The sequence below is a fragment of the Oikopleura dioica genome, chromosome 2, assembly GCF_907165135.1.
Source record: "Oikopleura dioica chromosome 2, OKI2018_I68_1.0, whole genome shotgun sequence".
Classification (NCBI taxonomy): domain Eukaryota; kingdom Metazoa; phylum Chordata; class Appendicularia; order Copelata; family Oikopleuridae; genus Oikopleura; species Oikopleura dioica.
The window spans coordinates 1,189,385-1,217,018 of record NC_137292.1 but is presented as its reverse complement, the minus strand read 5'-3'; the positions used below and the strand labels follow the sequence as shown (position 1 = coordinate 1,217,018).

The 27,634-nt window shown below is 39.7% G+C and overlaps 2 protein-coding genes across 8 annotated transcripts; one reads left to right on the top strand and one right to left on the bottom strand.

Annotated features, from left to right (window-relative positions):
- Positions 1 to 450: 450 nt before the first annotated feature.
- Positions 451 to 14,240, top strand: LOC145696322 (homeobox-containing protein 1-like). 7 transcript variants are annotated; one of them, XM_081773341.1, is made up of 11 exons: positions 451 to 679; positions 10,023 to 10,167; positions 10,246 to 10,400; positions 10,443 to 10,611; positions 10,656 to 10,765; positions 11,365 to 11,586; positions 12,070 to 12,239; positions 12,689 to 12,801; positions 12,843 to 12,944; positions 12,986 to 13,227; positions 13,401 to 14,240. In XM_081773341.1, the coding sequence occupies exons 1-11, from the start codon at positions 662 to 664 to the stop codon at positions 13,566 to 13,568; spliced, it is 1,614 nt and encodes a 537-aa protein (XP_081629467.1). In that variant the 5' UTR covers positions 451 to 661; the 3' UTR covers positions 13,569 to 14,240. The 7 variants fall into 7 exon arrangements, with proteins under 7 accessions (XP_081629467.1, XP_081629468.1, XP_081629463.1 ...); XM_081773342.1 differs by lacking the exon at positions 451 to 679 and adding an exon at positions 3,590 to 3,788 and having other exon boundaries at positions 13,324 to 13,544; XM_081773337.1 differs by lacking the exon at positions 451 to 679 and adding an exon at positions 3,591 to 3,788 and having other exon boundaries at positions 10,255 to 10,400.
- Positions 14,241 to 14,448: 208 nt separating this feature from the next.
- LOC145696333 (uncharacterized) lies at positions 14,449 to 16,060 on the bottom strand. The gene is made up of 6 exons (XM_081773355.1): positions 16,033 to 16,060; positions 15,661 to 15,915; positions 14,980 to 15,516; positions 14,838 to 14,937; positions 14,659 to 14,798; positions 14,449 to 14,615 (listed from the first exon to the last, which is right to left on the bottom strand). The coding sequence occupies exons 1-6, from the start codon at positions 16,058 to 16,060 to the stop codon at positions 14,527 to 14,529; spliced, it is 1,149 nt and encodes a 382-aa protein (XP_081629481.1). The 3' UTR covers positions 14,449 to 14,526.
- Positions 16,061 to 27,634: the final 11,574 nt, after the last annotated feature.

The window sequence follows — 27,634 nt, the reverse complement described above, 5'->3', positions numbered from 1 at the left end:
TTGCGAACGCTTAAATTTAGGCATCGGGGGCTAGGGTTGTCGCGCAATTTTTGGTGGCGCGGCGCATTTATTCTAAGAATTCAGGTTTTTCCTTGCATGAAACAGTTTCGATCTCAATTTTTGTGACAATTGCAAAATTTTCAATCTTAAATCTCTGAAAAACAAGATTTATGCGGCCGTTATTAATATAAAAATATATTAAAAAAGACTTATGTAAGAGCAACTAATTTTTTTTAAAGAATATCAGATAAATATTTGATTTTTCAAAAAAATATGGAATTTTTAAACTGAAACAGAAATCTCAGTTCAAATTTTGTGCGACAGGCGCGGCCACCCTATTAATTTTGGTGGTGTAGGGCTTGGCTAGTGGAGCGGGTGCGGCGTTGCGCGGTTCCAAGCGCTTATAAACTTTTCTTTATGTTAGATCGGTTGCCCCTTCAGCACCACCACCACCATTACCAGTAGTAACTAGAGTCGCTGCGCCACCAAAAAAAGAAACCCTTTTATTATCTTAACGCGCGGCCAGAATTAAAGAAATCATCATTTAATCAAAATCTTTATCAATTTCTTTTTTCAAAACAAAAATAAGAAACAAAAAAACAAATATTTTTCAAACAAAAATAAGAGATTAGAAGAAAAAGAGATGTGGTGACGATTTCGGATGCATTTTTCATTACAGGTAAAAATTGAAAAAACAAAAATAAATTCGAAGTTATTATCAAAAGGTCATAAGAGGTCATTAAAGGTCATTTAAGGTCACGAATGGTCATTTATAGTGATTTTTGAATAAAGTTTTTTTTTGATCTTACTTTTAATTTTTCTTTTATTTTTGTTATCAAAATTATACGTCACTATTTTGGCCATTTTTGCTGGAAAATTTGGCAATTATGGTGTTTCCGTTTTTCAATTTTCTCCTTATTGACCTTTCAAATCCAAGCGTTTATGTATAATTGTTGGGAATAGAGGCGAATGGAGTACTCATAGGCATTCTTATGTTATTGAGTCGACTTTTGTTTTGGTAATTATTTCGCGATTGGCATAATTCCCGTGGAAAAATCTTTCCTTCTTACTTTTTTTTATGACGACTACTAGAATACAAGTGAGCTCACGAGATTTGCGCTGTGTCTCTTTGACCCGGCTCGATTAGTCACATGAGTCATGTATTAGTCACATGAGTCATGTGACATGACCGAACACATGTTCTAGAAATTTAATTACTAGAAAAAACATCTAGTTTTTGAGTCATCAAAGCTGTTTTCTACAAAGAAATCCGCGGCATATGAAGTGTTTCAAGTTGAGTCGGATAGAAAAAAACAATTCTAGAGTCAAAATATCCCCATATGCGGTTAATGGACTCTACACCCTTAATTTTAGCGGAAGTCCTGAAATTCTAAAACACCCAAAACATGTTCTTTTCATCTTAAAAAAGAGCAACAAGAATTAAAAATTGTAATTCTAGCGGGCTTAAATACCGCCCTAGGGGCGATATTGATAAGTATTTGAATAAAAGCCAAAGTAATTTTATTCATTGGCCTTTGAAATGGCGGGGCGCATGTCAACTCGTGTAATCCTTGTTTGGTTCCGGTCGATTTAATTTTTTGCAGATTGGATTCGAGTTTTTGGAATTTCAAATTTGTCAACTTGGGATTATCAAAAGCAGGAAAGAAATACAGTATTCTTCGCGAAATGAGGCTTTGATTAAAAGGCGGCCGCAATGGCTACCACAAGTTAACCCGTGTTCGCTTATTATACTGCTATAATTGGCACTTATTGAATTTGTCGAAGCTCTGAGCAAAAAGCTCAAGAGCAAATGAATTCGATTGCTTACCATTTTGGTCATCCTGAATTATTTTTAAACATTATCCATTTACGCATTCTATTTCTTTCTCAATCAGACATAATGAGATAAGTGAGGTAGTGATTCAGAAGTTTTCTTGAGTAAAGAATGCTGTTTTTTGGAAGAGATCTGACCAATCATCGAAGAACACTGAAAAATTATTCTCAAAAATGACTTAATGTTTGAGCCCTCGGATAGGGTTAGGGTTAGGAGACTTGAAGTAACTACTGTTGGGTACGGGGGAGAGGGGTGCCGGGGGCGTAGTCCCCTTAGTAAGGCTTTGCCTAAGCCGCTTAGGGTTAGAAGGCCCCTTACCCTAAGCGACCTCACTAAGGGGCTACCCGACTTATGAGTCATAACTTATGACCCCATCCACGAATTCTAACCCTAGCACTACATCTAACCCTAAGTTGCTTATTCAGTAAAAATCGCCTTAAGAACAACTCTTTTTCTTTACAAAAAAGGAAGAAATTCGAATAATTTCCTCAAATTTGCCGTCAAATTATAAACGAAGCAAGTTGGCCATCTCCTCACACTCGTAAATTTTTCCATTCAAAAGAAAAACTACATCGCGTCTTCTTGATTCCTCCATGATTCGAAAGTTTTCAATTTGTTTCAAATATTTGGCCGCTAACCATAAAAAGTTTGGGCGCGACTGGCGCTGTTTTCTCGCTGCCGCGTGAGGGCGCTCTGGCGCTTTTTTTTCGACTCTGATTTTCTTCTTCTTTTCGTCGAGAAATCTGCATGTAATTAGTTACTTAGACAGTTATTACCAAAAACGGAAAAATCGAAAAGGCGCTTAATTATTTGATGGCCGAAAAGAGAGAGTGATAAGAGATTCAGGAACAGGGTTTGTGACATAATTATTAAATGATAAGAAAATAGAATTGCGACTTTCGACTCATTAATCAGCAGCGAGAAACATGAATAAGTTAAAAACTAAATCTGAAAGTTCATCATGTGCATATTTAGCGGGCGCTTTTGTGTTTGTTATCAGCTAGTGATAAGGTCATTATGAGCAGCGGTAGAGGACTTAGCGGGCTAGCGATAAATAGAGAGAGAGAGAGACCTTTTATCGGTTGTACTTGATCTCGTGCGTAAGTACTAACCAACTAAGGTTCGTCGTATTTTTGGAAGCGTTGCATCTTTTTAAGGGTATAGTTAGGGTCTCCGGACAAAAGTTATCTTTCGATCCTCAGGGGTTTTTGGGATTTTTATGGGCTCTATCGATAGCTTAGAATATACTGAGGAAGAATATGACATAAAAAAATAGGTGTATAATTTCGGAAGTTGGTCAAAAATGGGATTGAAAATTTGTACTTTTTCACATTTCGGCATTTTCGACCAACTTCCGAAATTATACACCTACGTTTGTATTTCATATTCTTGCTTGAAATCATCTAAGCTATCCATAGAGCCCATAAAAATGTGAAAAACCCTTGAGGATCAAAAGTTAGCACTTTTTCTACCGGAAACCCTAGGTTAACTTCTACGTTTTTCTACCCTAGATCTTACTTTTTTACACGAGCTTTTTTCAAATAGCGAAGGCTATACCCTTAAATCTTTATTAAACAAAAAATAACAAATATTTTTTTTCAAAACATAATTCCCTCCTCTGTGAACAAAAGTACCAATTATCAGTTTTTTTGCTGAAGACATTGACCTTCAAATTGAATGAAACAAGTCTCGTCTGAGGGTGGTATAATCGCTGCTATTATAAATAAATTACGAAGCTCATTCACAATAATTGCACCGAAATTGTTTTTTATTATTCTTCCGGATTTTCTATCGGATTTCCTATTAAAAACAGCTCTCCGTCGCTTTATTTTTTCTCGCGTTAGCAAACCAATCAAAGTCAGAAAAAAAAGATTGAAAAGTAAAAAAAACGATGCTGCCAAATCCGAGTTTTTTGAGGACCTTAGAGATGCTCAACAGAACCAACTACTCACTGGTAAGAGAAACAGAATATTTTTCCGATTTTTTTTTAATAAAAATGGTCATTTGGGGTCTTTTTTGAAATACAAATGGGCTTAAAATTGAGTTAATACGGGCCATTATGTGTTTTGAGAAAACTTGGGCTTAAATGACTTCTGGATAAGTTTTGAACAAGGAGTTTTGTTTTCGCGAAAATATTTTGACAAAATCGGCGAAATACGTCATCGTTCGTAAAAAGCCCTTGTTCTTCTTATTTGTTGTTCTCAAGTGTTAGAGGTTCTATTAATTTTAAGTCTGATCATTCTTTTTTGACTCAAATTATGCAACTTATCCGAAAATGACTTGATGATAAGAAAGGAAAAAAAATTGCAAAAGAAATTTTTGCAAAAAAAATTCGATTTGTTTATTTCAAAAAATTTTTATTGGATTTCTGTAAGCGCTAATTAATCCGCCTCAAGTCCATCTTAGCTCGCCCTTGGGGCGCGAACAACTTGGGCTCAGCGGGATATTCGAATACTCAGCCTGTATAACAATTTGTTTATCAGTATTATTTGGTCCACCTGGCGCGGCATTACAAGCGGCTTAATTCCTCCAGTCCTAAAATTGCTGCCCCTGCTGCGTGGCAATATGCGGAGATATTAATTTATTAAATTGATCAAGTTTTCTGGGCCAGACTTAAATATGCTCAGGGCGCATTAATCTGAGTATAAACCTAATGCAACAGATAGCCTATTATATATCAATCGTATCAATTTAAGAGTAGCTAAACAGATTGAGGTAATCGCAATCATATCAACTGCTGCTGTGGCTGCTACTTAGATTAAGAATATAGAAAAAAAAAAGAATCTCAAGATCCGGAATTGAATATTTAACAACATGCCATTATAAACTTTTTTTCTGAGTCATAATTGACTTAATGGCCATTTCTCATAACAAATAAGGGGGTGGTATCAGGAACCGACAAAAAATCTCGAAAAATTTTGCGTGGGCGGCTACTCGGCTGCTGATTGGCCGGTGAGCAGAATCCGGGCTTCTGATTGGTTGAAAATTGTCGAATTTTTTTGTCAGTTCTAGACGCCTCCACAAGGTGAGTATATGATATACTGTGGATCTACTTTCAAATTTAAGTTTTCGAGCCGAAAGCGACTACTAAAGAAAGTAGACAGCTCGGGAAATAGACAATTAAATTCTCCATTCTTTAACCTAGACACGACTATTATTTGTTTTCATAGTTCTAGTTCCGCAAAAGAATCGTAAAACAACACTTTCCAACTTATTTTCCAATTATTTAATTGACAACTGACAATTGATCAATGTGGCTTGAAATTGTTATGCGTATAATCATGCGGGTCAGCAAAGACCGATTTACTTGATTCTTTTCGCAGTTATGCTCATCTGTTTTTAATTCTACTCAAATCGAGAGTGATTGGATCCGATTTTTCGATTCATCTACCAAAGCATAAATCACGTATCGATTTGTAAATAAACTTTGGCTAAGTCCATCCGGACTTGATAATTGAGGGATAAAATGAATATTGAGCGCAGGTGATTTTTTCTGCTAGAGATATTTTATTATCAATCGATTTCCTTCTCAATTATAGCTCTTTTTTGGTCCATTTTAGCTCGGCAACCCGTGATGAAAACCTGACTCAGGGCCTGAGTATACCTTACATTAAACCTGACTCAGGTTCAAACCTGTGAAGAAAACCTGATTCAGGGTCTGAGAATACAGTATTTTGAATACCTTACACTAACCCTGACTCAGGTTTTCTACACAGGTTCGAACCTGAGTCAGGATTAGTGTATGGTATTCTCAGACCCTGACTCAGGTTTTCTTCACAGGTTCCTGAGCCCAGTGGTTACTATCCTTTGACCTGCTCCTAACCCTAACCCTAAATCCAGGGGGCTTATAAACTTCGAAACTAAGCGAAAATAACTTTGGCTCGCCTCACTTTGCAGTGGCTTGTTGTTTAAAATTTATGTTTCAAATCTATTAGGCTCGGTAATTACACATTGTTTAACCATCAGTGCGGCTATTAATTCCGGATCTGTTTATTTCCGGCCTCTCCTCTCATCAAGGCTTCATTTTCACGCGGCCGCAATAATTTTCATTAAATAAATTAAGCCCATTATTTTAAACGCGGAGTAAACTGAACATTTCCGGTATTGAAAAAAAGGAACGAGGAAGTCAGCCAAGGAGACGCCAGGCGGAGTAGTTAACTGCTTCCGATTAGATTCACTAATATTGGTTATAAATCCACAATCGGGAAAAATTAACGGAAGTTGGGAATATTTTTATTGAAGGGTTTTATTATTAGGAAGCTCTCCTTTAAGGGTGTCCACATTGTAATGGTAAGGGTCAGTCAAAATGGCGAAATAGATGTTGACACCCTTAAGGAGGAAGATATCCAGAATCGGAATTTTCTTTCAGATTTTTCTCCCAAAGTTAAAACAGTAACACCCTTATTTTTTGGAAACAACAACTTTAGACCGTTCTCTATTCCATTAGGAAAAATAAGGGGGTCACTTTGTTAAAAAATAGAGAAAAAACTGACAGAAAATCCGATTCTTGATAACTACCCCCTTAAGGGTGTCAACATCGAATTCGCTGTTGACACCCTTAAAATCATGTAAAATAGTCGAAGAAAAATCCAGAATCATTTCTTTTCTTCATAATATAAATAAACCCAAATGACTCCATGGACCGTGGTGGATGCATTATTGAACTAGTCGTCTTAATAGGTGAAAGCTATCACTGTGTATTATTGTTAGTTACACTTTCCATGACAGGCGGGTGCCCGGTTCCATAATAGGCCTCCTGTCGCATGGTTTAATTAGTTTGAATTGATGATTCAGTGATAATTCCGAATGACATTTTACCTCGATCACCATAATGCCTCATTTTATATTTCAACCCAACAAGCGAGAATCAAATAGAAAAGCAACTTGAGTGACGCTGCAGCAGCCAGGATTATGTTCCTAATCGTAAGTCGATTGGAAAATTATGTATTTGAGATACATGTGACAAAATTTACAGATGAGCGCGTTTTCCTATAATAATATGGGTGCGATATAAGAAGTTATATAAGAAAATAACATGTTATGTAACTTGTTTTTTTTGGCAGGGATGGTAAAAATGGGGCTCTATGGTTTAAGTTGGTTATTATGGGAATATTGAGTAAAGTACAAAAATGGCCAAATTCGGGGTTGGGTCAGGATTCCTGACTCAGGAACCGACAAAATATTACGACAAATTTTGCGTGGAAACTTTCAACTAATCAGAAGCCTGGATTTGGTTTGCCAATCAGAAGGCCTCTGGCTTAGCCAATAGACAGCCGAGTAGCCGCCCACGCAAATTTTGTCGAATTTTTAGTCGGTTTCTGACGCGAACCCGAAATTTTATGCTTCTCTTGGTCTAAGGGAGTTTTTCATCCTTCTTTAGTTCCCTTTTTTAAAATGGGGATCCCATATTTTTAAAATTATTTGCACTGTAAAATATCGATTAGCAATTATACAATTATCGACTTTGGATAAGCATGGCTCTTAGGGGACTCAGCAGTACAAGCACCAGTATAGCACCTACAGTATTTAATTGATTAATCTTAAGATTTCTCGCGTTCTTGAGATGGAAATTGTTGAAAAAACAAAACCGCGCCCGCCACAAGCAAAACCAGAGCAGCTGGTTTTGATTATTGAGTGATCTGGCAATTGTCGGCGCCACTCGCCCCGGGGCGGGGCTCAAGAATTAATCGACAATTAAAAAATTAAAATAAGGGATCAAAACTCGATAGTTAGCGGTTGATGTTGGACAAGGACGCGGTACTTAATCGATGCCAATTAAGAATTTACTCTAATACTGCTCAGACTAAAGGTCTTCTTCTTGGTCGAAAATCACTTGAAGAGTTCTAAAGGAGATCATCTAGCACTAATGTCTCAAAGACAAGCTTCTTAACCCGCTGACGAGCGCGTAGCAGTTTCGCTGCTATGACCCGCCCAGAGGCTCAAAATATGGCAACCTAATTGGCGCAGAAGGCAACTTTTTGCCTACTGCTCGAAAACGGGTTAAAAATATGCTTTTGGTTGGCCAAATTTCGAAAACAAAGATTTTTTCTTATTTTTGACAAAAATTTTGCTGAAAAGGTTAAATTGATACTTGAAAATGAAAAAAGATCTGCCGCCAATTTCGATTGGACAATCAAGAACATACTTGCTTCTTATTGGCTTATAAGTTTTTTTAAGAAACTTTTAAGATTTTCGCCGTTCATTTTTCATGTTTATTGATGAAAGTTTCTGATTTGACATTTTGTGGCATTTTCGAAAGTCATCAAAATGTCTTGATTTGAATTTGGTCCCTCCAAGTGTTCGCTGAAACCATCTTCTTCTTTGAGGAGCCCCTTCGACTCTGATATACCTGGTTTATTAACGTAATACGTTGTGTACCTTCCCTCGCGCGGAGCTAGTAAAAGTACACTACGTTTTGTAAGAATTTCCATAGAGCATTTCTTATATAACAGCAATTAAGAAGCGAGTGTCTAACCAACCGTAACCCGACCAAGAAAATTATAAAACTCTACCATAACTTCCATTTTATCGCAGAAACACAATCATTGACTAACCTAAAAAGACATTTATGGTCACTTGAAAAAAATTTTTTTTTTAATTTTTAAATATGCCAATTAACAACGGAAATACGAAGATTATAAACGGCCAGAATTCTACTGAAGTGAACTGTATCGAGATGAATAATGAGAGTTGTGAAAATAATCAGGAAGAGTTATGTTAGTTTTGATCGTGAAATAAGGGTGTCGGAATGTTAAATTAAGATTTGATAGAGAAGTTTTTGGACGTTCTATTGGCTCTAGAATTTAATTGAGTCGGAGTAACAACGAAAAAAACTCAATTTATTTTTATTTGAAGGGAAGTTTTGCTGGATACACCCTTAAGAATCATAATTTTTGCGATAAATATGAGCATTTTCGGACATTTTTAATCTAAAAATTTCTGAAGAAAATCAGATTTATCAATCAAAAATTCGCGAAATCTATGAATTTTGTCCAAAAACTAATTTTTCGACAAAAAATCATCGATTCTTTAACCCAATGAAACGGATAAATCAGAGATTGCGATTGAAGTACATTCAACTTTTCATTTAAATCGGGTGTAGTTACATAACTCGTCGACCTAAGCGCACCACCGAGCCGGTTGAGAGGAGTACGAAAATGACAATAGGTTACGGTTCACAGCGCTTGCTAGGGTTCCTTCAAATTACCTAATAATTTCTGAGCTAGTTCTGAGCCGCGCCAAAGGGAGTTCTAATGGACATGAGCTGAATGAATTAGGAGCGTTTCGAATTGAGCGATTATCTAACTAAGGACAACATTGCCTTTCTGAGGGCTTCTGTATAGGTTGCTGTAAGCCAATCAGAGGCAGGCCATATCATTTTCAAAATCAGAAACCAGAAAATAAGGCTCCAGCCACCAATCAAATGGCATCTCCTTATCAAACGGGCCGAGTTCATCCGGGCCAAGCTCGAACAACTCCGGCGAGATCCAAAATGTCGATGATGGCCAAAGTTCGAAATTCATCTGAAAACAAATCAATTTTACCTGAGTCAACTTTTGAATATAAAAGTGAATTTCAAAGATTTTCTTATTTCCAGGAGGTGTAAGCATTTTCGATTCCAGCTGAAGAATGGGAGTCGAAAATGGAATGTTAAAATGGAAATATTCTTTAAAAATAATTTTTTTTGAAATTATTATTGAAAATTTTGACTCTTGGAGGCCCAGTACATGAATCAGTATGTGTCGAACTTTGCCTAAAGGGACAACGCGGGAGCGCCATTTTCTATCCGCCACCAGCTGGTCCAGAATTACTTGGACAATAATCTCAAGCCAGGCGATCAAGGATTATATGTCGACACAGGTTACAGGACTAATTTCACCTTGGCTCAGTACATGGGTCAAAATGGTGAGACTATTTGGACCAACGCTCACCCGGCCAAGTATTATCTCAATGTAAGTTCGGGTGGCAACATCACTTACAAATGCATGATTCAAATTAACCCTGAAGACCAATCTGGTCCCTTTTGGGTCTTCGAAAAAGATGACCTCAAGATGACCCCAAAACGCTTGCTTGTGACCTAAGTAAGCGCCCAAAAATGACCTCAAATGACCTTTTTTGACCTCAAATGACCTCAGAAATTTTTGTGTCGAAAAAATATGCGACTCTCTTTATCATTAATCATTTCTAGGGAGCATCAGCCATGCGGGACTTCAGATTCACAGTAGAGCAAATCTGGCTTCTCCAGCGATTGCGCGGCAGTGGCCTCAATCGCGAGCAAATCGTCGCCGGCTTGGAAGATCTTGACCGACTTGACGGTTCGTGTTTACTCAACGGTACTGACAGTAACATGTCGTAACAACTGTTGTTTCAAACTTCCATTTGAACGAGTCAAAACTAAACTGTATTTAAAGTTGGTTCAGTAACTGGCCGTCCGCACTCCGCAAACTCCGATATTGTCAAATCCAATGGCGACAATTCCGACTCGGAAAAAACTCCAAATTCGAACCCGAGTCAAAACCAAATTGGCGCTGTACCAAATTTCAATGCGAGCCAATCAGTTCTCCAGGTACACTCTTTTTCTGACCCATTTTTCGACCCCCCTTTTCAGAAGAATCTCAGTCAAGCTGCAGCTGCAATTTTGAGCACACAATCAAAGCTACCAGTGCAAAGCCCTTTCCCGAATCTTTGGTCAGGACAGCGGCCAAATCATTTGAATCCATATGCTGCTCTTGGTAACACCTTTTCCAGCGGAATTTCAAACGGGGAGGATCAAAAACGTAAGTCTTTTTCTTTATTTTTTCACATTTTATTCCATTTCTAGCGGTAGAAAACGGCTTTTCCCGGAAAAACGAGGAGCATGACGACCTTGCCGATGAGCTTGACCAAATCCAACGAGCAGTCGAGTTCTGCGAGCGCCGAAACCAGCACGAGGTTCGTTTTTCCATAGGAAGAGGGGGAAATTCCGAAAAAAGTCACGCCTGCCTGGCAACAGCAGCAATATTATGCTGCTGCTCGTAAAAGAATCGAAATCTCTCGCGTTCGCACGATTTTCGTCCGTTCTGGTGACGATTAGCGACTAGCCGGGAAGGGAGCACAATAGTTTATGGCAGTTGTTAACTTGAAAATGTGTAACTATGAAATGTTAAATCAAACCATTATGCGGGCCATAAGGGGTAAACACTAAGAAGACGTTTTATATCATTGAGGGCAAACTGTCGAAATACATACTGCGCCAATTGTAAAGACGATTATAAAATTGACGATTTTTTTGTAAAAGTCTGTCTCTGAAAAACCACCACGTGATCAAAAAATCAAGGAGGTGTCAGGAACCGACAAAAAATCGCGACAAATTTCGCGTGGCCAATCAGAAGCCCGGATTCGGCAAACCGGCCAATCAGCGGCCAAGTAACCGCCCACGCAAAATTTGTCGCGATTTTTGGTGGATTCGTGACACCACCCCGAAAAATCGTCATCGGTCGTCAAAAACCCCTACTTTTGTCTTACCCAGTTTTGATCACTTTTCTTTTTAGGTGAAAGAGGAAATCCGCATCTTTACCCAGCGTCATCACATTTCACAAACGGCGATTTCCAAGGCCACCCACCAGGCAATCTCGCAGTCTTACATTTCCCAATGGTTGACAAGCAACATCACCATGGGCGATGCAAAACGACGCATCATTTACGAATGGTTTGTTAGGCAAAAACGACGATTAGAGGGCGCCTACCCTTCCGCCACGACAATGCCACCAAAGGTATAAATCAATAACAATTTCCTTGTTATCTTATCAAATAAGTAGAGTTGAGAAAACAACAAATGAGAAATAAGCTATGACGTTTTATTGATTGCTCTTGAATGTAGAAAAGCTCCTTGATTTGGTAATATCATCTGTCTAGGACATTGTTTAACACTTGCTTATGCAACTTAAAGTACAAGTACAAGGTACTTGAAGTCGTAGAGTCTACGGTAGAGAGGGGTTATCATTCGAGCCTATGATTCGAGCTATCCACTATCTCTAGAATCTAGGCTAGTGGTTAGGGTTAGGGACTGGGAACTCTATACGGGGCTTCAGGGGGGCAAAGCCCCCAGGCTTTCGCTTGAGTTGGGGGGGGGGGTCCCGGGGAGCGTAGCCCCCTGAGTTAGGGTTAGGGGCAGCTCGAATGATTACCCCTACTACCATTGCAGTTGAATATTATTGAAATAATTTTTTCATATCATTTTTTACAACCCAATCTAGACATCAACAACAAGCAGTCTCCTCTCCCTCCCCGCATCGCTCCAATCTCGTCTCATCAACCACCTCCCATCCTCAAACGGCGTCGGCGCTCCTGCCCTCCCAGCTGCAGCTAGCAGCCTAGATCGAAGCTCTCCCACAACCTCGCTTGCAAACAGAAAACCAAGACAAAGGTTCGTGCAGATTTTTGCGTGCAGAAAATGAAATTAATCCGTTTTTCCAAAGTTTTCAAAACAAAAATACCAAAATTATTTTTTGCTTAAAAATAATTCGTAACAATAAACAAAGAACGCGCCTGATCCCTTGCCAGAATACTTTGTTTGATTTCTAAAGCGCATTAGTAAACCTAAGAATACGATGATCGCGATTCTTGGTATTCCAGGACAATGATATGACGGTAAATAAATTATAACAAAGAACGCAGTATTTGTGGTAAAAACACAAACCCGCCGGGCCCGATGAGGTGGATCCCGATTTTTCGCGCAAGTAAAAGAATAACACAGCAGGGAATTGGAAACATGAAATATAAAACTTGAAAGTTGCAAGTTAATCGGAATTAATAGACTTTACTTGACCTAGAGTTGGAAATTATGAAATCAAATAACTAAACGCGTCTTTTTAGAATCATGTGGCCAATGCGATGCTTGCAATATTTGGACAATGTTTACACTAGAAATCCGTACCCAGGCTCTCTTGAGCGATCGAAGATCGTCGAAGACTGCAACTCGATTCTCGGTAATACCTAGTTTTCCAATCAGCTCTAGAATGAATTTTAGGAGATGATCGAACAGTAGAAATCAGCGAAGCTCACGTCGCAAACTGGTTCAGAAATCGAAGAAAGATGAAGAAGAACATCGACTCTTGCACCGACAAAAACGGTAAGCCCCTCGTCGAGATTTGATTCGTCATCATTTTCTAGGAGTTGAGACGTACGAGCACCTGGTGGAAATGTCCATGGACGGCAGCGAAAACGGCGCGGAAAACGACGTCGAAATCTCCGTCGAAGAAATCGCCTCAAACGGCGCTTCCCTTGAGCAGAAAATCAAGATCGAGCAAAGTCCCGGATCAAGCCCGGCCCGAGAGGGCATTTCAACTCCCGATCACCAGGCTCAGGCGCCAGTGAATATTTCCCAGTTCAGTGCGAATCAGATGACTGCGCAGGTAAATTGAAAACAACTCGGTGAGCGGATGGTGAAAAGTAGAAGGAATAGACCATAATAGCTTTATATAGGCGTGACTACTATGAACCATGTGTAGGTTCATACTGCTGCGCGTAGATGGTGATACAGTAGCACAACTCTTCTTCTTGCACAAAAAATAACACCCACCAACAGGAGCAACCCCATTCTACGCTGCCGCAACTCAATGGTCCCCATTACTCTGCGCCCTCGTCCATTGCTGCTGAGCGAAACTCGATAATCCAGCGACTCATGTATCAAAATCATCAACCGCCAACACTGACCAGCGCAGCTCAAATGAGCCAGCCGACGCTCTCGGGTTAAGGCCTTTTTTGCCTCTTTTTCGAGTCAAAAATGAGCCAGGGAATCTTGTAATAAGGGTTAACTCATGAGGGTACTATTGACAAAAACTTGGTTAAATGATCAAATTTTGACCAAAAAATGACAATTCGCGCCCATGGGTTAAAAATTAAGAAAAATTTTTTTCATCCCTTTTTTCAAATTCTCGTCGAATTATCTATTCTGTCTCGTAATCTCAATTTTTTCTCACTGAAAACGATAAAAAGAGTCAACTTTGTTCAATAAGTCCGGAGAAAACGAATTCAATTCTCCACTCGTACACTTTTTTCATACTTGCTAATTTTTCTCGATGTCCTAAAACAGTAACTTTCATCCGTCTATCTCCAATACCGTATTTATTTTTTACAAGATTCAATTTTTTGAGGGATCGAAATCGCTCAATTCAAAATTTGTGTGCTAAACTTACTGATTCGAAATTTCAAAAATACTTCTCCATTCAATGGAGTCCATTGTGTATATTTTCCTTCATTTTGCTAAAAAGAAGTCATCATACTCTCTTCCCCCTCAATTCTCAATTCTTCTTTCGTACTGTAGAAAAATAATTATTGTTCAATCTAAACCCTACTGCGAAAAATAAGGCAGAAAATACTTGATACTTTATGATAGGTGGAAATAAAATCTTTCAAATTCTTTTTTAAAAAATACGTCTTGTCTCATGGTGGTAATTTAATTAAGTAATTAACCCGTGTTCCGGGGAAGGGAAGTAATAAAGGATTGCTCAAGCTTTCAACTTTATTTATAACACGTGTTAGAAAATGCAATTTGGTGATTCGAGTACCACGAAACGGAGCGCTATTTATAGCACGGCTCAAAATAACCAAACGGTCCTTTTCAACAACTTGCTTACAGTATTCTCCTTTTTCTAGAAAAAGATGAGGAAGTTTATTCACAGGTCTCGAAGAAATCAATGAAGAAGCTAGTTCTATGCTTGAATCTCTGACAATCCTTGAGTCCAATCATCCCTCGTCAACGAATCCAAAGTAAAGGTTCCTCCTGCTCCTCGAGCAAAAGCTAAAGAAAGTCTTCAAAAAAATTCTTCAAAAGAAATTCCTACCTTGAGTTGGATCAAAGCAGGTCTCCCCGTTGCCACAAGCTTTCAAGCAGCCATTGCAAATTGATTGACCAAATCGACCAGATTGAAGCTGTGGTTCCGGTCGGCACGATGCTCGCCATGGTGAACCAAGGAAATTTTGGCTTAAATGCGATTCTATCTCCGTCATCTTATCCCCCTACCTCATGTTTTTCAAACATTGGAGTTCTTCCATGCATCTGATACTCATCTGAGTGACTTGGCCTCCTCTCATTCTTACTTCGACTCCGCAAATTTCACCATCTAGAAAGAGCTCTATTTCAAAACAACGCATGTTTTTCTTACCTCGACAGGTTGTTACATCTCCATTTGCCCTCGAACTCATGCAAGAACTGTAAGTCGCTGCGCTTGAAGAGCCAGAACCAGAGCAAACATTACATTGTGGAAGATTTGTGGGTCCTCCCCCTCCACGGAGTCCTCCTTGATTCCCAAGAGAAGCGACTTCTCGACTGGAGAATTCCCGGGAAGCTTCAGTATTTGATGATTCGAGGAAGGATTCTCTCATTGGTTGGAAGGAAGATGTTGTCGATGTGGTCGATGTGGTCGATGTTGATGCTGTCGTTGTCGTTGTTGTCGCCGTCGTTGTTGTTGATGTTTTTGATGCAGAAGTCGAAGTGGTTGTTGAAGTCGAAGTTGATGACGGTGACGCACTTGTTGTCGTCGTAGTTGTTGTTGTTGATGAAGTTGTGGATGTAGTTGTTGTCGTTGTCGATGTTGTGGACGTTGATGTTGTTGTAGAAGTTGTTGTAGAAGATGTTGAAGAAGCCGCACTTTTTGTTGTTGTCAAATCAAAATCGACAGGCTTTTTTCCGTGATACAAATCTTGTTAAAATCTGACGAATTTAATCAACAAGATAATAATGTTGACAACGTACACCCGGGCGCCGCTAAGCACCCAAGTAATTACATCTGATTAGCATCAAATTTATCATAATTGACCAAAAATATACTTTCTCTTTTTATCACTCTCCTGAAACATTTCTGCGAGAGTGGTGGTAATTTCTAGCGCTGGGAGGGTTCGAGGCTCGCTTGTTGTCGTCAGGAGGTTGTTGACTGTAAATGGCGCGGTGGAGAAAATACTTGCGTTTTCATCGAAGTCGACTTCTTCGTTGATCGCGTAGTCGAGGTCTGATACGAGGTCGGAAAAGCCGCCAGAGGTGAATTGGGGGCTTTCGAATTCATTGGTGAAGACTGATTGCGCGTCGTACTGTACAAAAGGCTCTGTAAAATAAACACTTACTGTATTCGTCTTTTGGTTCTAGAGCCGTTCCTGATAGTCGTCAAAACTAAGCCCCGTCGGCCTCCTTTCTTCCTGTGAAATCGCAATCTTTACAAAACCCGTCAGAATAACTGTAGAAATTTTCATTTTTTCTTTACTCTGTTCTGAATACTAAAAAGACAAAATTCTTGTTCAACCAAGTTTTTGTGTTTTTTCGAATGAGAGGAGCAAAAATGTTTTGGGACGGGTTAAAAAGGAAAGCGATTTCACGCTGAAGCTCGACGAAAGAGGAAAACCTCAAGCTGATTTTTGGGTTTTTCCTGTGACACTGTGGAGGGTTTCCTTAATCGCGTTTGGGAGTTCAGCGGAAATCTTTTGATGCAATACTTATTCACTTCTTCACGTCTTGATTGCGTTGAAAACGGCTCATTTTTCACTAGCGCATTCTGGAAGATCATTTCCTGGTCAACTTAAAAGTCAGCGGAAATCCTGCTGGACATGGCATACTCAAAATGACATCTTATCATTAAAATGGCTGTAAAACAGTGGGCAAAAAGGTTATTTTCAGGGACTTTTGGCATTCATTTTCCTCTTTTCCGGGGCTCGAAAATTGATAAAATGGATGATGAAAAAGAGAAAAATGACAACTGGTTTTTTGAGACGAAAATTCAGGTTTTCAGCATATTAAAAAAGTAAAACAATCGGGATTCTAGTGCATGGATTGTCACTGCTTCGGTGTTCTGACTCAAAAAGACGGGAAGGTCTTTTTGAAGACCGAGGAAGTACTATCTTCAAGAAGCATCAATACACTCAAAGAAGACTTAGAGAAGAAAACGTACAAGGAAATAGTTCGTAAGGGTCTGACTCTCACGAGTCATGGATTTTCCACCGACCCGCAGAAGTACACCTACCTCGGTCTCAGCTCGCTTTTTTGGGTCACCATCATCTTGATAAGTAGAGAGCCTTAATCGATCTTTTGTTCAATATCTTTTTCTAGCAAACTTCCAGTCGTTGGAAAAATCACGAGGCGTAACGACTTTTCTGACTTCGACTTGCAACCGAAACTACAAAAAATGCCTTCAAATAGCGTCGATGGACTACTGCGGTCATCTGATGAAGCAATGCTTTGAAACTAAGGAATTCATTCTTCCTGAACCAATTCAGAAAATCGATCGAAAAGAAACAGACCTGAAAGTGTTCAGCAAAGAAGAAAATGAAAAAAATCTTCGCAGATGCCAAAAGAAAAAGTTTTATGATACCAAGATTTGCCGCCATCTTTGCTCAAAAACGCTTATTTTGGAATCTACGAGAGCGAAATCATCTTCGCCCTGTGAGTTTATTTGCTTCGAGCTGACACGATCTTTTGATGCTGCTGGGGAAATCTGTCCTGGCGAAAAATATTGCAAAGGAGGATGTCCTTGTCCTTATTACAATTGTGAGAAATTTCAATCTCCCCAGAAAAAGATCCCGGTTTTCGACCTTGAGAAAGCTGAGTCTGTTGAGCTTGATTCTATTCCAGGAAAATTTCGAATTTTTTTGTGGCGCATTCTTTTAGCAATATATTTTCGAAATTTCAAAGCAGATGAGAATGGTGCCTCATCAATAAAATGGATAACTGGTCGTTGGGCAAATCGGAAGTCCCATATTGAGACGACGAAAAGATTTCCTATCATCTTTACAGATTTCAGAACGGACAAAAATGACACTGATGTCGAGCTTGAGAGCAATTCATTGTTCACTTCTTATGAACGTTTTTCTTTCATTTTTCATTTCATAGTAAGAAAGTGTAAGTAAGACGCAAAAGTCGATCGGTGCCACTGTTCTTGATGGCGAGCATTATTTGGTCGATGCTGTCGGAAATCTGATGAGGGTTGATGAAAAGGGTGGGGTGCCCGTGATCGTTCAAAATAGAAAATCAAGCGAGTAAGATCATCAACTTTTTTAGGATTTCTACCATGGAGTTGAGCTCTAAGTGGAGATAGGAGAATCTTTGCGTTAGAAAGAGCGGCTTGGATTTTCTAACGCGAGCTCTGAGCGCGCGCATTTTCAGGGCAGGAGCGCCCCAGCCAATCAGAGCCCATTAATTCTCCGCGCTGCGCCGCAGACTCAATTCTCTGCGCTCGCCCAAAAAGTCCTCCAGATTTCTCTCTCGTGGAGACAACGATGAGTATCTTCATTAAAAATAAGCCTTTTTCAAGGCTAAAACTAAAAACAAAAAAGCCTTTTTCAAGGCTGGAAATGTTACGTCAGTCGACGCAATCACCGGTTCTCCAATTAGCTTCTTGATTTTCCCTGTTTTTTCCAGATTTCCTCCCCATCCTTCCGCTACCTATCCTCTTTTCTTCACTCATACTTTTTGAGTCTAGAAGGAACGGATAATATTTTAAATTTTATTAAGAGAGAATTCATTTAAGAGATAACTTAATAGAGACAGAGTTGCAAATTTACTGGCACTAAAAGAAATTTTCATACAGTTTAATTTTATATAGTTTTGGACATATTATTTTGGACTTATTATTATTGAATAAAATGCGAATAAAATTGAAATTTTGGATTGCTCTTTCAATTCATATACTGATGAAACTTTCATCATGAAAGTAGCTGTTTCTCCGGACTTAAGGGTACCTGGGTCGAGATGGCCATCTTTGAGGGTAAATTACTACCCTTAATTCTTAACGAAAAAAGCTCCTTAATAGCTCATTCAACAGATCTATCCTAGATCTCGGATCGTGACAGAGCAGTTTTTTCGATTTCAAAAATTTTTTTCAGAAAAAATGCCCTCAAAGTTGGCGTCTCGGCCTTAAATGGCCAACTTTGACGCTAAATTCAGGCGAAAATTTTCATACAAACATTTTTTTTCTTTTTGGATACATAAAGTCTAAAGCCTCCTCTACAATCATGACAGAGCAGATATTTGGATTTCAAAGATTTTTTTAAGAAAATTTTCAAAAGATTGGTCTAGTCTTCACAAATTCCGCATTTTTGCTTGGTAAGCTTCCATTTTCCCCGGTTTTGAACAGAGTTTAATTTTCTTGGGCAATTCTAAGCTTCACTACGATGTTAACCAGGCCATAAGCTTTCATTTAAGCCCTTAATCAGCAAAATTGGAGATGGAAAATTTTTCGTCAAAATTTGAGGCTCTAGCATTTCCTATAGATTTTATACTTTACAGTGGTTTTTGACCGTGAAAACGTTTAGATAGCCATAGGGTCATTGTAGAGTTTTTTGTTCCTTAGAACTTGAAGAATTCGATTCTTTGGTCAGAAAATGGTTTAAGGGGGTACCCAAACTCGACCTAGGTACCCTTAAGGGTGTCAACAACGACTTTGGGCATATTTTCATTCACTTTTTCGGCACCATTCCTTAAGATTTTTGGTCCTTTTTTATGCTCATATATTGAATTCAACAATTTTATAGGCCGTGATTTTAACGAATTTTTGAAATACTAACCCATTAATCCCCACCGCCGCTTCAAAGACTCCTTTAAAAATCTGATGTTACTATACTTTTATTCAATTTTTTGGTATGTTCCCGAAATTCAATTGCCCAATTTTTCAAGAGAGGCAAGCTTGAACACTATTGTATGCCCAAAATTTGGCAGATTTTCAAAATTCGATCTGCATGCACCACTTTTTGAAAAATGAAAAATCGAAAAATGACCTTTCTAACAGTGCATTTCTACTTGACACTAGTGCATTAGTGCGCCTATTGAATGTTGCGTATCTCGTTACCTAGATGGTGCAATACGGGTTAGTTGCAATTTAGGTTCGGTGTAATTTGGGTTTGGCGCAATTTGGGTTTGGTGCCTTAAGGATTTGGTGCAATATGGGTTTGGTGCAATATGGGTTTGGTGCAATACGGGTTTGGCGCAATATTGGTTTGGTGCAATTTGGGTTTGGTGCAATATGGGTTTGTTGCAATATGGGGTTGGTGCAATATGGGTTTGGTGCAATATGGGTTTGGTGCAATATTGGTTTGGTGCAATTTGGGTTTGGTGCAATATGGGTTTGTTGCAATATGGGGTTGGTGCAATATGGGTTTGGTGCAATTTGGGTTTGGTGCAATATGGGTTTGGTGCAATATGGGTTTGGTGCAATATGGGTTTGGTGCAATATGGGTTTGGTGCAATAGGGTTTATAATATTATCCCTATAAGCATAAAATGTCGACAAGTGCGCGTCAAAGACAATCAGGAAGAAAACGAAGTGCGAGAATTTTCAAAAGAACTCAAATTGTCCGCAAAATCCACGAATTACTTGAACTTTATGATGACGGAGACGCATACGTAAAACTCGAGATTCATGTCCCGTCCGCTCTTAAAGATTCTGATAAGTGCCTCACCCAGATTATAAAGAAGCCTCGGGAAAATGAATCGCTTGTTCCATCGAAACGTTCTCATAAGGGCTGTATGATCACTCATTTGGATCCAATCGTTCAATCAGTAGGCCGAAAGTCAAGACCAGCAGGCGAATGGCGAAGTAGGCTATTGATAAAAAACTCAAACCCAGACATCAAAATTAACATTTCCTCAAGTTCCAAATTTGTTGTCTCGGATGATGTTCTCGTCCCTCCTAAAGCTAGTAGTAAAAACTATACTACCTATCGCTTTGAGGAGACGCCAAATATTGATTCTCTGGCTTTATCTTCTCAGCAGTCGGCTGAGGAGATGATTGTTGAGCAAGACTTCGACTCAGTGCAGCCTGAGATACAATATGTTGAGGTTGGTCTCGATGATGTTCCGCCAGTAATCGATCAGGTTCCTGATGTCGTTCTACCTGAGCTCGAGTACGATGACGTTGTCTTTGAGGATGCGCTTAATATCCTCTACGCATCAGAAGACGAAGACAACGAGATCGAACTGATAGAACGCCCCATTCAAGCGGTCTTCGATGCTGAGTGCATCCGGCGGCATGAAGACGTGAAGAATGCTCTTCAGGATAAAGTCATCATTGTCGGACAGCCCGTTCGAAAAGCAGTCAAGGAGCTTCCAGACGAGGATTTCGCTCTTCTCCCGACAATCGGACCTCCAAAAACATGGAAAAAACTTGCCAAGCACGCGCTTGGTAGACTTTTCTTGCAAGTTTTGTGCTCAAACTCTTGCAAATACTTTGAGCTCGGTCCGAAGCGATTCGTTAAAGAAATGAATTCGGCATTTCTTTCGCTGCTCAGTGATAAGCCTGAGCGTTTGGATCAAGCAGTACGAGCTGATCATCGTGTCCTCAAACTTAGTCCAAACGGTCAGATCAAATATTTTGAGAAAGAGATATTCATCTCGAAATATTTTCAACCACGTGAGATCGTTGAGCGCGACTTAACCGAGGAAGACAAGCGGATCGTTCAAACTGTTCTTGCTCAGATCCATAAAGACGGTGACAGTCATTTCGCAAAGTCTCACTGTCTTAAAGAGGCATGCGCTAATGTCGGAATGGCTTCTTATGCGGAATATCAAAGAGTGAAGACTCTATTCCATAAAATGGGGTACGAATTCAGAAATAAGGAAAAGCCAAAACCAGCGCTTCCTGCTGAAGTAAAGGATACGAGATTGCGATTCTGTAAGTGGCTGGAGGAAACGAATGACGAGCATCCAAATTTCCTCGGAATGCTCATCCATACAGATGAGTGTTCGTTACAATTTCGCGACGAAACACTCGGTCCTAATTTCGGCTACTGGATTCGCAAAGGCGAAGAAAATCCGTGGGCAGACAACCTAAACTTCAGCAAAAAATTTCCGAAAAGAATAATGTTTGCAGCTGCAATCGGAATCGATTTGAAGTTGTCGCTTCGATTTTTCGTCAGAGAGGACAACCGGGGAAAGCTTTCCTCTGTATCTGGAACCCAGAAGAGCTATCAGGAGCTTGTCTTGGTTCCATGGTTTGAAGAGCTCAAAGAAATGGGCTTCGTCAAGGAGGTTGAAAATGGTGAGGGCGTTAAGCACGTTCTTGACGGAAAGATTTTCGTTCAAGATGGTGCGACATGCCACACAGCAACCTCATCGCTCAAGCTCATTGACGAAAGTTTTGGCATCCACAATGTCATCACTGGTGTCCTGGCGAAAACAGGGGAGGGAGAAAGGTTTCGCAGAGCGCGCTTGGCTGAATGGCCAGCGCACTCTCCTGACCTCAATCCTTTGGACTTTTGCATTTGGCACAAGTTCAAAATGGATACAAAGAAGGAGCTGGGTCGAATGAACAAGCTTTACTTCGATTCATTCGAGGAAGCGAGAGAGATTCTAACTCGTGTATGGGCGAACATCTCCCAAGACGCGATCAATAACGCTTGCAGAGGAATCCTCAGGCGTGCAAAGGAAACGATCGCTAGAGACGGATCGAATCCTGAACGAGGATACAAAGCAAATAAGGGATCTTTCAAGGTGAAAAATCCACGTCATTAAATCTCTCGCTCTCCCTTCTTTCTCCATTCTCTTTCATCCTCGTTGTGTCTGTCCTTTGTCCTCGAGACAAGAAGCCGCTTGCGGCTTCGAGTCTAATTTGTGAAGGCTTGTTCGGTCTTTACTGAGAGCGAAGAAAGGGGTGGCTCATCCCTTACGGAGAGCGAAGAAAACTCGTCATCTGGCTTTTTCCCTGTAAAAACAGCAAAGTTCAGCCGTCATTTGGTGACTGATTTTAGAGAAAGGCCGTTGTGGCTTTAAAGAAGAAAGAGAGCGAAGAAGTTCGTCATCTGTTTTTTTCTGTAAAAAGCAAAGTTCAGCTACTTATTTTGGTGACTGATTTAAGAGAAAGGCCCATGTGGCTTCAAAGAAGAGAGAAGATACCTCTTTCTCAGCGAAGAAAGGGGTGGCTCATCCCTTACGGAGAGCGAAGAAAGTTCGTCTTCTGGTTTCCCGCTAAGTTAGGACTAAGGAAAATAATTAGGCTTCCATAAGTGTAGGTTGAAAGCGCACTATCGTGGTTCTGCGCTTAATACGTTCACACATTAATATAAAAAAAACCGCAAATTGATGAAAGGCAACACGAGCCCTAAGGTTTCTCTGGCACCTACATCGTGAACGGTCAGAGTTTTTATAGGTCTTTTTAAATGTATGGATTCGTATTGCTATTTTTGTTTTCATATGTTAGGATGGTTATAACTTGACGGATTGACAGTGCATTATCGTGGTTCTGCTCTGAATACGTTCACTAGTATAGGACAAAAAAACCGCAAAATGACGAAAGGCAACACGAGCCCTGAGGTTTCTCTGGCATCCTTATTGTGAACGGTCGGAGTTTCATAGATAAATTGAAAACAATAATAACAATGCGAATACATACCTGTGCATGAGAAAATAAAATATGAAAAAATTTTTCTGTCTGCGAATTTATTTTAATTCTGACTTTACACAGAGTTTTCTCAGTCCATGAGAATTCTAAAGTCAGTACTTTTCTCCTGTACACGGTCAATTGCGATTGACCCACCCCTTTCTGTGGGGGTGGAGCTCGTTGTGGAAAGATGAAGGCGATGAAGAATGTCTAGTCTTTCCAAGCGGGCTCACTTCCACAGAAACAATCGACGAATACATAGACTGCAAAAATAATAAGAGAAAATATAACATTGATATGACGCTTAAGAATGCTTTATTGTATGATAGAGATTGCAGAAGAAAAGAAGTCAATGGATGCTTGAGTTGTAAGGTGGATTCCGTCATTGTCGAATCTTCCTTGAGGAAGGGGATAGTCTCTCATTTCGAGTGGGTTGTCAGTTCCAGTCAAAAGCTGAAAAGAATAATCCAATTAAGCTTTAAAAAATAAATACCGCTTCAGTGAGCTCTTTATGCTGCTCTTTAAAATCGTCATCGGATTGATATTTGACTGGGAGAATCGGCAGCATGATATGGGGAGTACATTTCGGGAAGTTATCGCGAAGACATTTTTTCAAATTCTTGGCAAGGCCCGAGAAGCTTTGATGCCGGAACTGTCGCACGTCCGATTTGAGCAAGTTGTTCAAGCCCACTAAATATTCTGTGCTTGGAAGATTATAATTTAGTACCATTGACAACAAGAGTCCCCTCAAAATGACGGTCACATTTTGTTTGACATTCCGCACACTTGAATTCACGGTATTTCTTGAACATATTGGGGCTCCCGTCCATGTAATGGTCTCGGCAAGTATTGAGGTCAGATAGTATCTTGTTGCACCTAAGAACACTCAAAAACTCGAGAATGTCCATTCCGCCGTTGATTTGAACGTTCACTGTCGAGAAATTCTTCATAGCACCTGCATGGGCCTTCTGACGATCGGATTGAGAACACTTGAAATAACAAATTTTCAAAATTCATTAGAAAATTACCCGGTTGAAGCCTCTTGCAATTGAATCTGACCAAATGACAAGGTCATAATTTCGAAAACATGGACTTGAGAGTTCTATCACATATTTTTCTTGATGGTTTATCAGAGCTTGCTCCCTTAAACTCGTTAACCCGTTGCCGAGCACGTTGCATTCAGGATGCTACAACCTGCCTCGAGGCTCGAAATCCAGCCTTACTATTTGCGTTGACGGCCTTTATACAGTTAGCGCTCGGCAACGGGTTAATATTCTGTGATTGAGTGAAATTATTGATCCGGGCATGCGACTGGCTACTCATGGCCACGTCAAGGAGGCATGAATCGACGAATTTTGCGTGGGCAGCTACTAGGCTGCTGATTGGCTGGTTGGCCGAATCCAGGCTTCTGATTGGTTAAAAAATTCAATGCATACCTTTTTTGGGTTTATCCCGACTCTTTCAGACTAAACCAATTCGTGGTGCATTTTTACATTACCAATAAGATTGCTGTATTTTGTCTACCGGCCAATAAAAATCCTGATCCATAAAATCACTTCCATAAATTGGTTTAACTAACTCTTCCTTACTTCCTCGAAATCGCGTTTGGAAACTGAGTTTTTAGACCGAAAATCGCGATGAAAATTTCATCCCTGAATTTGTGAACACTGTTGCCTGTGAGCAGTGCTCGTTACAGTATCATGTATTCAAAAGAGGAATACTTGTAAGACAGTAAGAAGTCCGGGCGTGCGCCTTATTTCATCGAAATATTCATTTTTGAAGTTGTAAGCTTTCTCTACAACCGCACCTTCAGTCAGTTTTTCGACCGAAATTGTGAACCAACCGATTGTGAATTTATGCGCTCGCATAAATCAAAAATAAAGATGAAAATAAAAATGAAGAAAAATCAAACAGAAGAATCTTAATAATAGAACTCTGAAGGCGTTTCCATTCTTGTCGCTGAGCTCCGGATTTATAGTTGACGTGAAAAGCCATATCTCTTTATTCAATTTTTTTTGAAAATTTGAAATTTTTGATTTTGAGAAAAATTTTCTCCGATTCGGAGTTTTATACTCCGAAAAAATTATCATGAAAAGAAGAGAAAAGTACTCTTTTTACATTTTCTTTCACGAGAGAGATTCGCGCAGCTGGTCGAAATCGAAATTTCTCGAGCTCAGTCATGACTCGTTGATTTTTGTCACGATGTCAACGATGGATGAGCGGGAATTTGATCTGTTCCATGAGTTCTCCTGCGCGGGAGAGTCGATTTTCTTGCGGTAGGCCTCCTTTTTGCCAAACCCTGGCGTAATGAGTCCCTGGAGATCGTTCGAACTCAGGAGGAACTTAAACCTTTCGAACTGGATCTTGCAAAAGTCGGGGATAGATGTAAAGTTTTGAAGAAGAAAACGATTGATGAAGTCGTCGACTTCGGACAATTTGAGCTGCGAGGCAATGTTGCCGATTTCGAGGCAATTGTTCATCGTTAGTTGCTCGACAAGGAACTCTGTAGAAAGGTCTTATTGAGGATATTGAGCTCAATTTTTTGTGAAAGACGAGGACAAGCGTTTGAATGCTTTCGGAAAAGATATGGCGTTTCATGATAGAAGGGATTGTCGAAAAAATATCATTTTGTTTTTTTTTTATTGATTTTGAGAAATTATATTGAGTATATTTTATCAATTACCATCAATTAATATAAAAAAACTAGTCATTACAATAGAAGAATGATAATTTAAAGGATTTTTCTTCCAAAGAGAGAAAGTCTTCCTCCTGGACTCAGCGCGTGAGAATTCCCACGGGTAGCGCTTACTCACCACCACACTCTGACCACACCGCACCACACTAAGCGGGCGCGCTTTACTGGCTTTCGAGAATCTCGAATCTCCACTTAGAGCTCAACTCTATGGTAATTTTGTCGTAGCGGTTTTTTTGTCTTTCATTTTGGATCTTCAATCGGAACTCACGAAATCGAAATAAGAAGAAAAGAGAATGAAAAGCAAATCTTCCCTGTTGTTGTTATTTGCGCTCCAACGGGAAGATCGGACAAATGCTACTTTTATGCGCCAGAATATAATCTGAATCGCTTTGAAGAGGCCCAAGGCTTTATCGCGAGTAATCACTTCAATGCGAAATTGTCTTCTGTCAGCTTCCAAGGAGCATTCATTCTTATGAGTGTCAGGCTTGGTGAGCGATTTATCAAGCTTTCTACGACAAGGGCTTTGAATAAAATCCGGAAGAGCGAAGAGATGGAGAAAGGGTGGAAAAAGAACGAGATCGGACTGCTCCCTGAATTTCGAGATATGGATCCGGTGCATATAATTCCATTGAAAAGGGTTGAAATTCGTAGATAAGAATACCGGGGAGGTGTCAGGACAAAATATCCCGACAAATTTCGCGTGGAAATTTTCAACCAATCGGAAGCCTCGATTCGGCTCAACGGTCAATCAGCAGCCGAGTAGGCGCCAACGCAATTTTTTGAGATGTTTTGTCCATTTTTGACACCCCCAGAATACAACTAAAGAGAGATTTTGACCCTCATCTAGATAGATGTAGGGCGATTGATGCTCATTTTGGTGACCAGAAGCATCGCGCTCTCGAATACTCAGTACTCATTATTGCTGGAGGTAGAGGGAAAGTTTCTTACACTCGGAAGCGAGTGGATCGGTTCATCGATCGAGTATGAAGATGATTTTGTGTGCGTTTCTGAATTGTTTGCTCAAAATGATCCTAATTACACCGATCGGGTTGGAATCAACAAGGACGAATGCGAGTACTTTCCAAACGGGTTCATCAGCAACGAAGCTATTTATTTGCAAAGTTATGTTTTTGACGCGGCTTTTGAGATCGAATTCAACTTCGGGAGAGATTCGAAATTATAAAGTATGATTTATAACTAAGTGTTTGTTTTTTCATTATTTATCCGAATGTCAGAAAGAATCGAGCTCGATTTTCTTCAACGGAAATCGTCGAAGAAAATGCATGTAACCAGCAATCCATCATTTGCTTTCCACGATGACGTTTTCCCTTCATTCGCTAAAAATGCTGTTTCGCAACCAAAGTTCCCCAAAGTAGCGACGGCTCTTTTCCGGCCATATCCAAAAACGATTGTGCCTGATATTTTCTTCTCAAACCTCGAAGAATTCGACCATATATCTTCGCTCAAATTAAACTTGAATGAAACAGGGAGCTTCAAATTTTCTATTGACTTTCAGGTAGAACAAGGCCATTAACCAAGCCATGAAAATAACGTCTCTAGAAACTCGGAAAAATCAAAGAATCGCTGAAAATCTTGGAGTTTGAATTTTATGATAAAAAGACATTTTTGAGCTTTGGAATTTTCGCAAATGGCTCGCATTGGATAGATTCTTATTTTTTCAAAGAAACTCAAATTTTTGATAAGAATTTGTTGGGCGAAGTGGAATTCAATTTTGTCTTCAATTCAAATAATCAAAATGAACTTATTTCTT

Bases quoted from the DNA above. Each gene is read 5' to 3' on its own strand.
- LOC145696322 (XM_081773336.1), top strand. From the start codon at position 3,726: ATGCTGCCAAATCCGAGTTTTTTGAGGACCTTAGAGATGCTCAACAGA. The intron at 10,401-10,442 runs GTACACTCTTTT...CCCCCTTTTCAG, and splicing joins CGAGCCAATCAGTTCTCCAG to AAGAATCTCAGTCAAGCTGC. The intron at 10,612-10,655 runs GTAAGTCTTTTT...TTCCATTTCTAG, and splicing joins AAACGGGGAGGATCAAAAAC to CGGTAGAAAACGGCTTTTCC.
- LOC145696333 (XM_081773355.1), bottom strand. From the start codon at position 16,060: ATGAAAATTTCTACAGTTATTCTGACGG. The intron at 15,517-15,660 runs GTGATAAAAAGA...GATTTTAACAAG, and splicing joins CGCAGAAATGTTTCAGGAGA to ATTTGTATCACGGAAAAAAG. The intron at 14,799-14,837 runs GTAGGGGGATAA...ATCGCATTTAAG, and splicing joins CAATGTTTGAAAAACATGAG to CCAAAATTTCCTTGGTTCAC.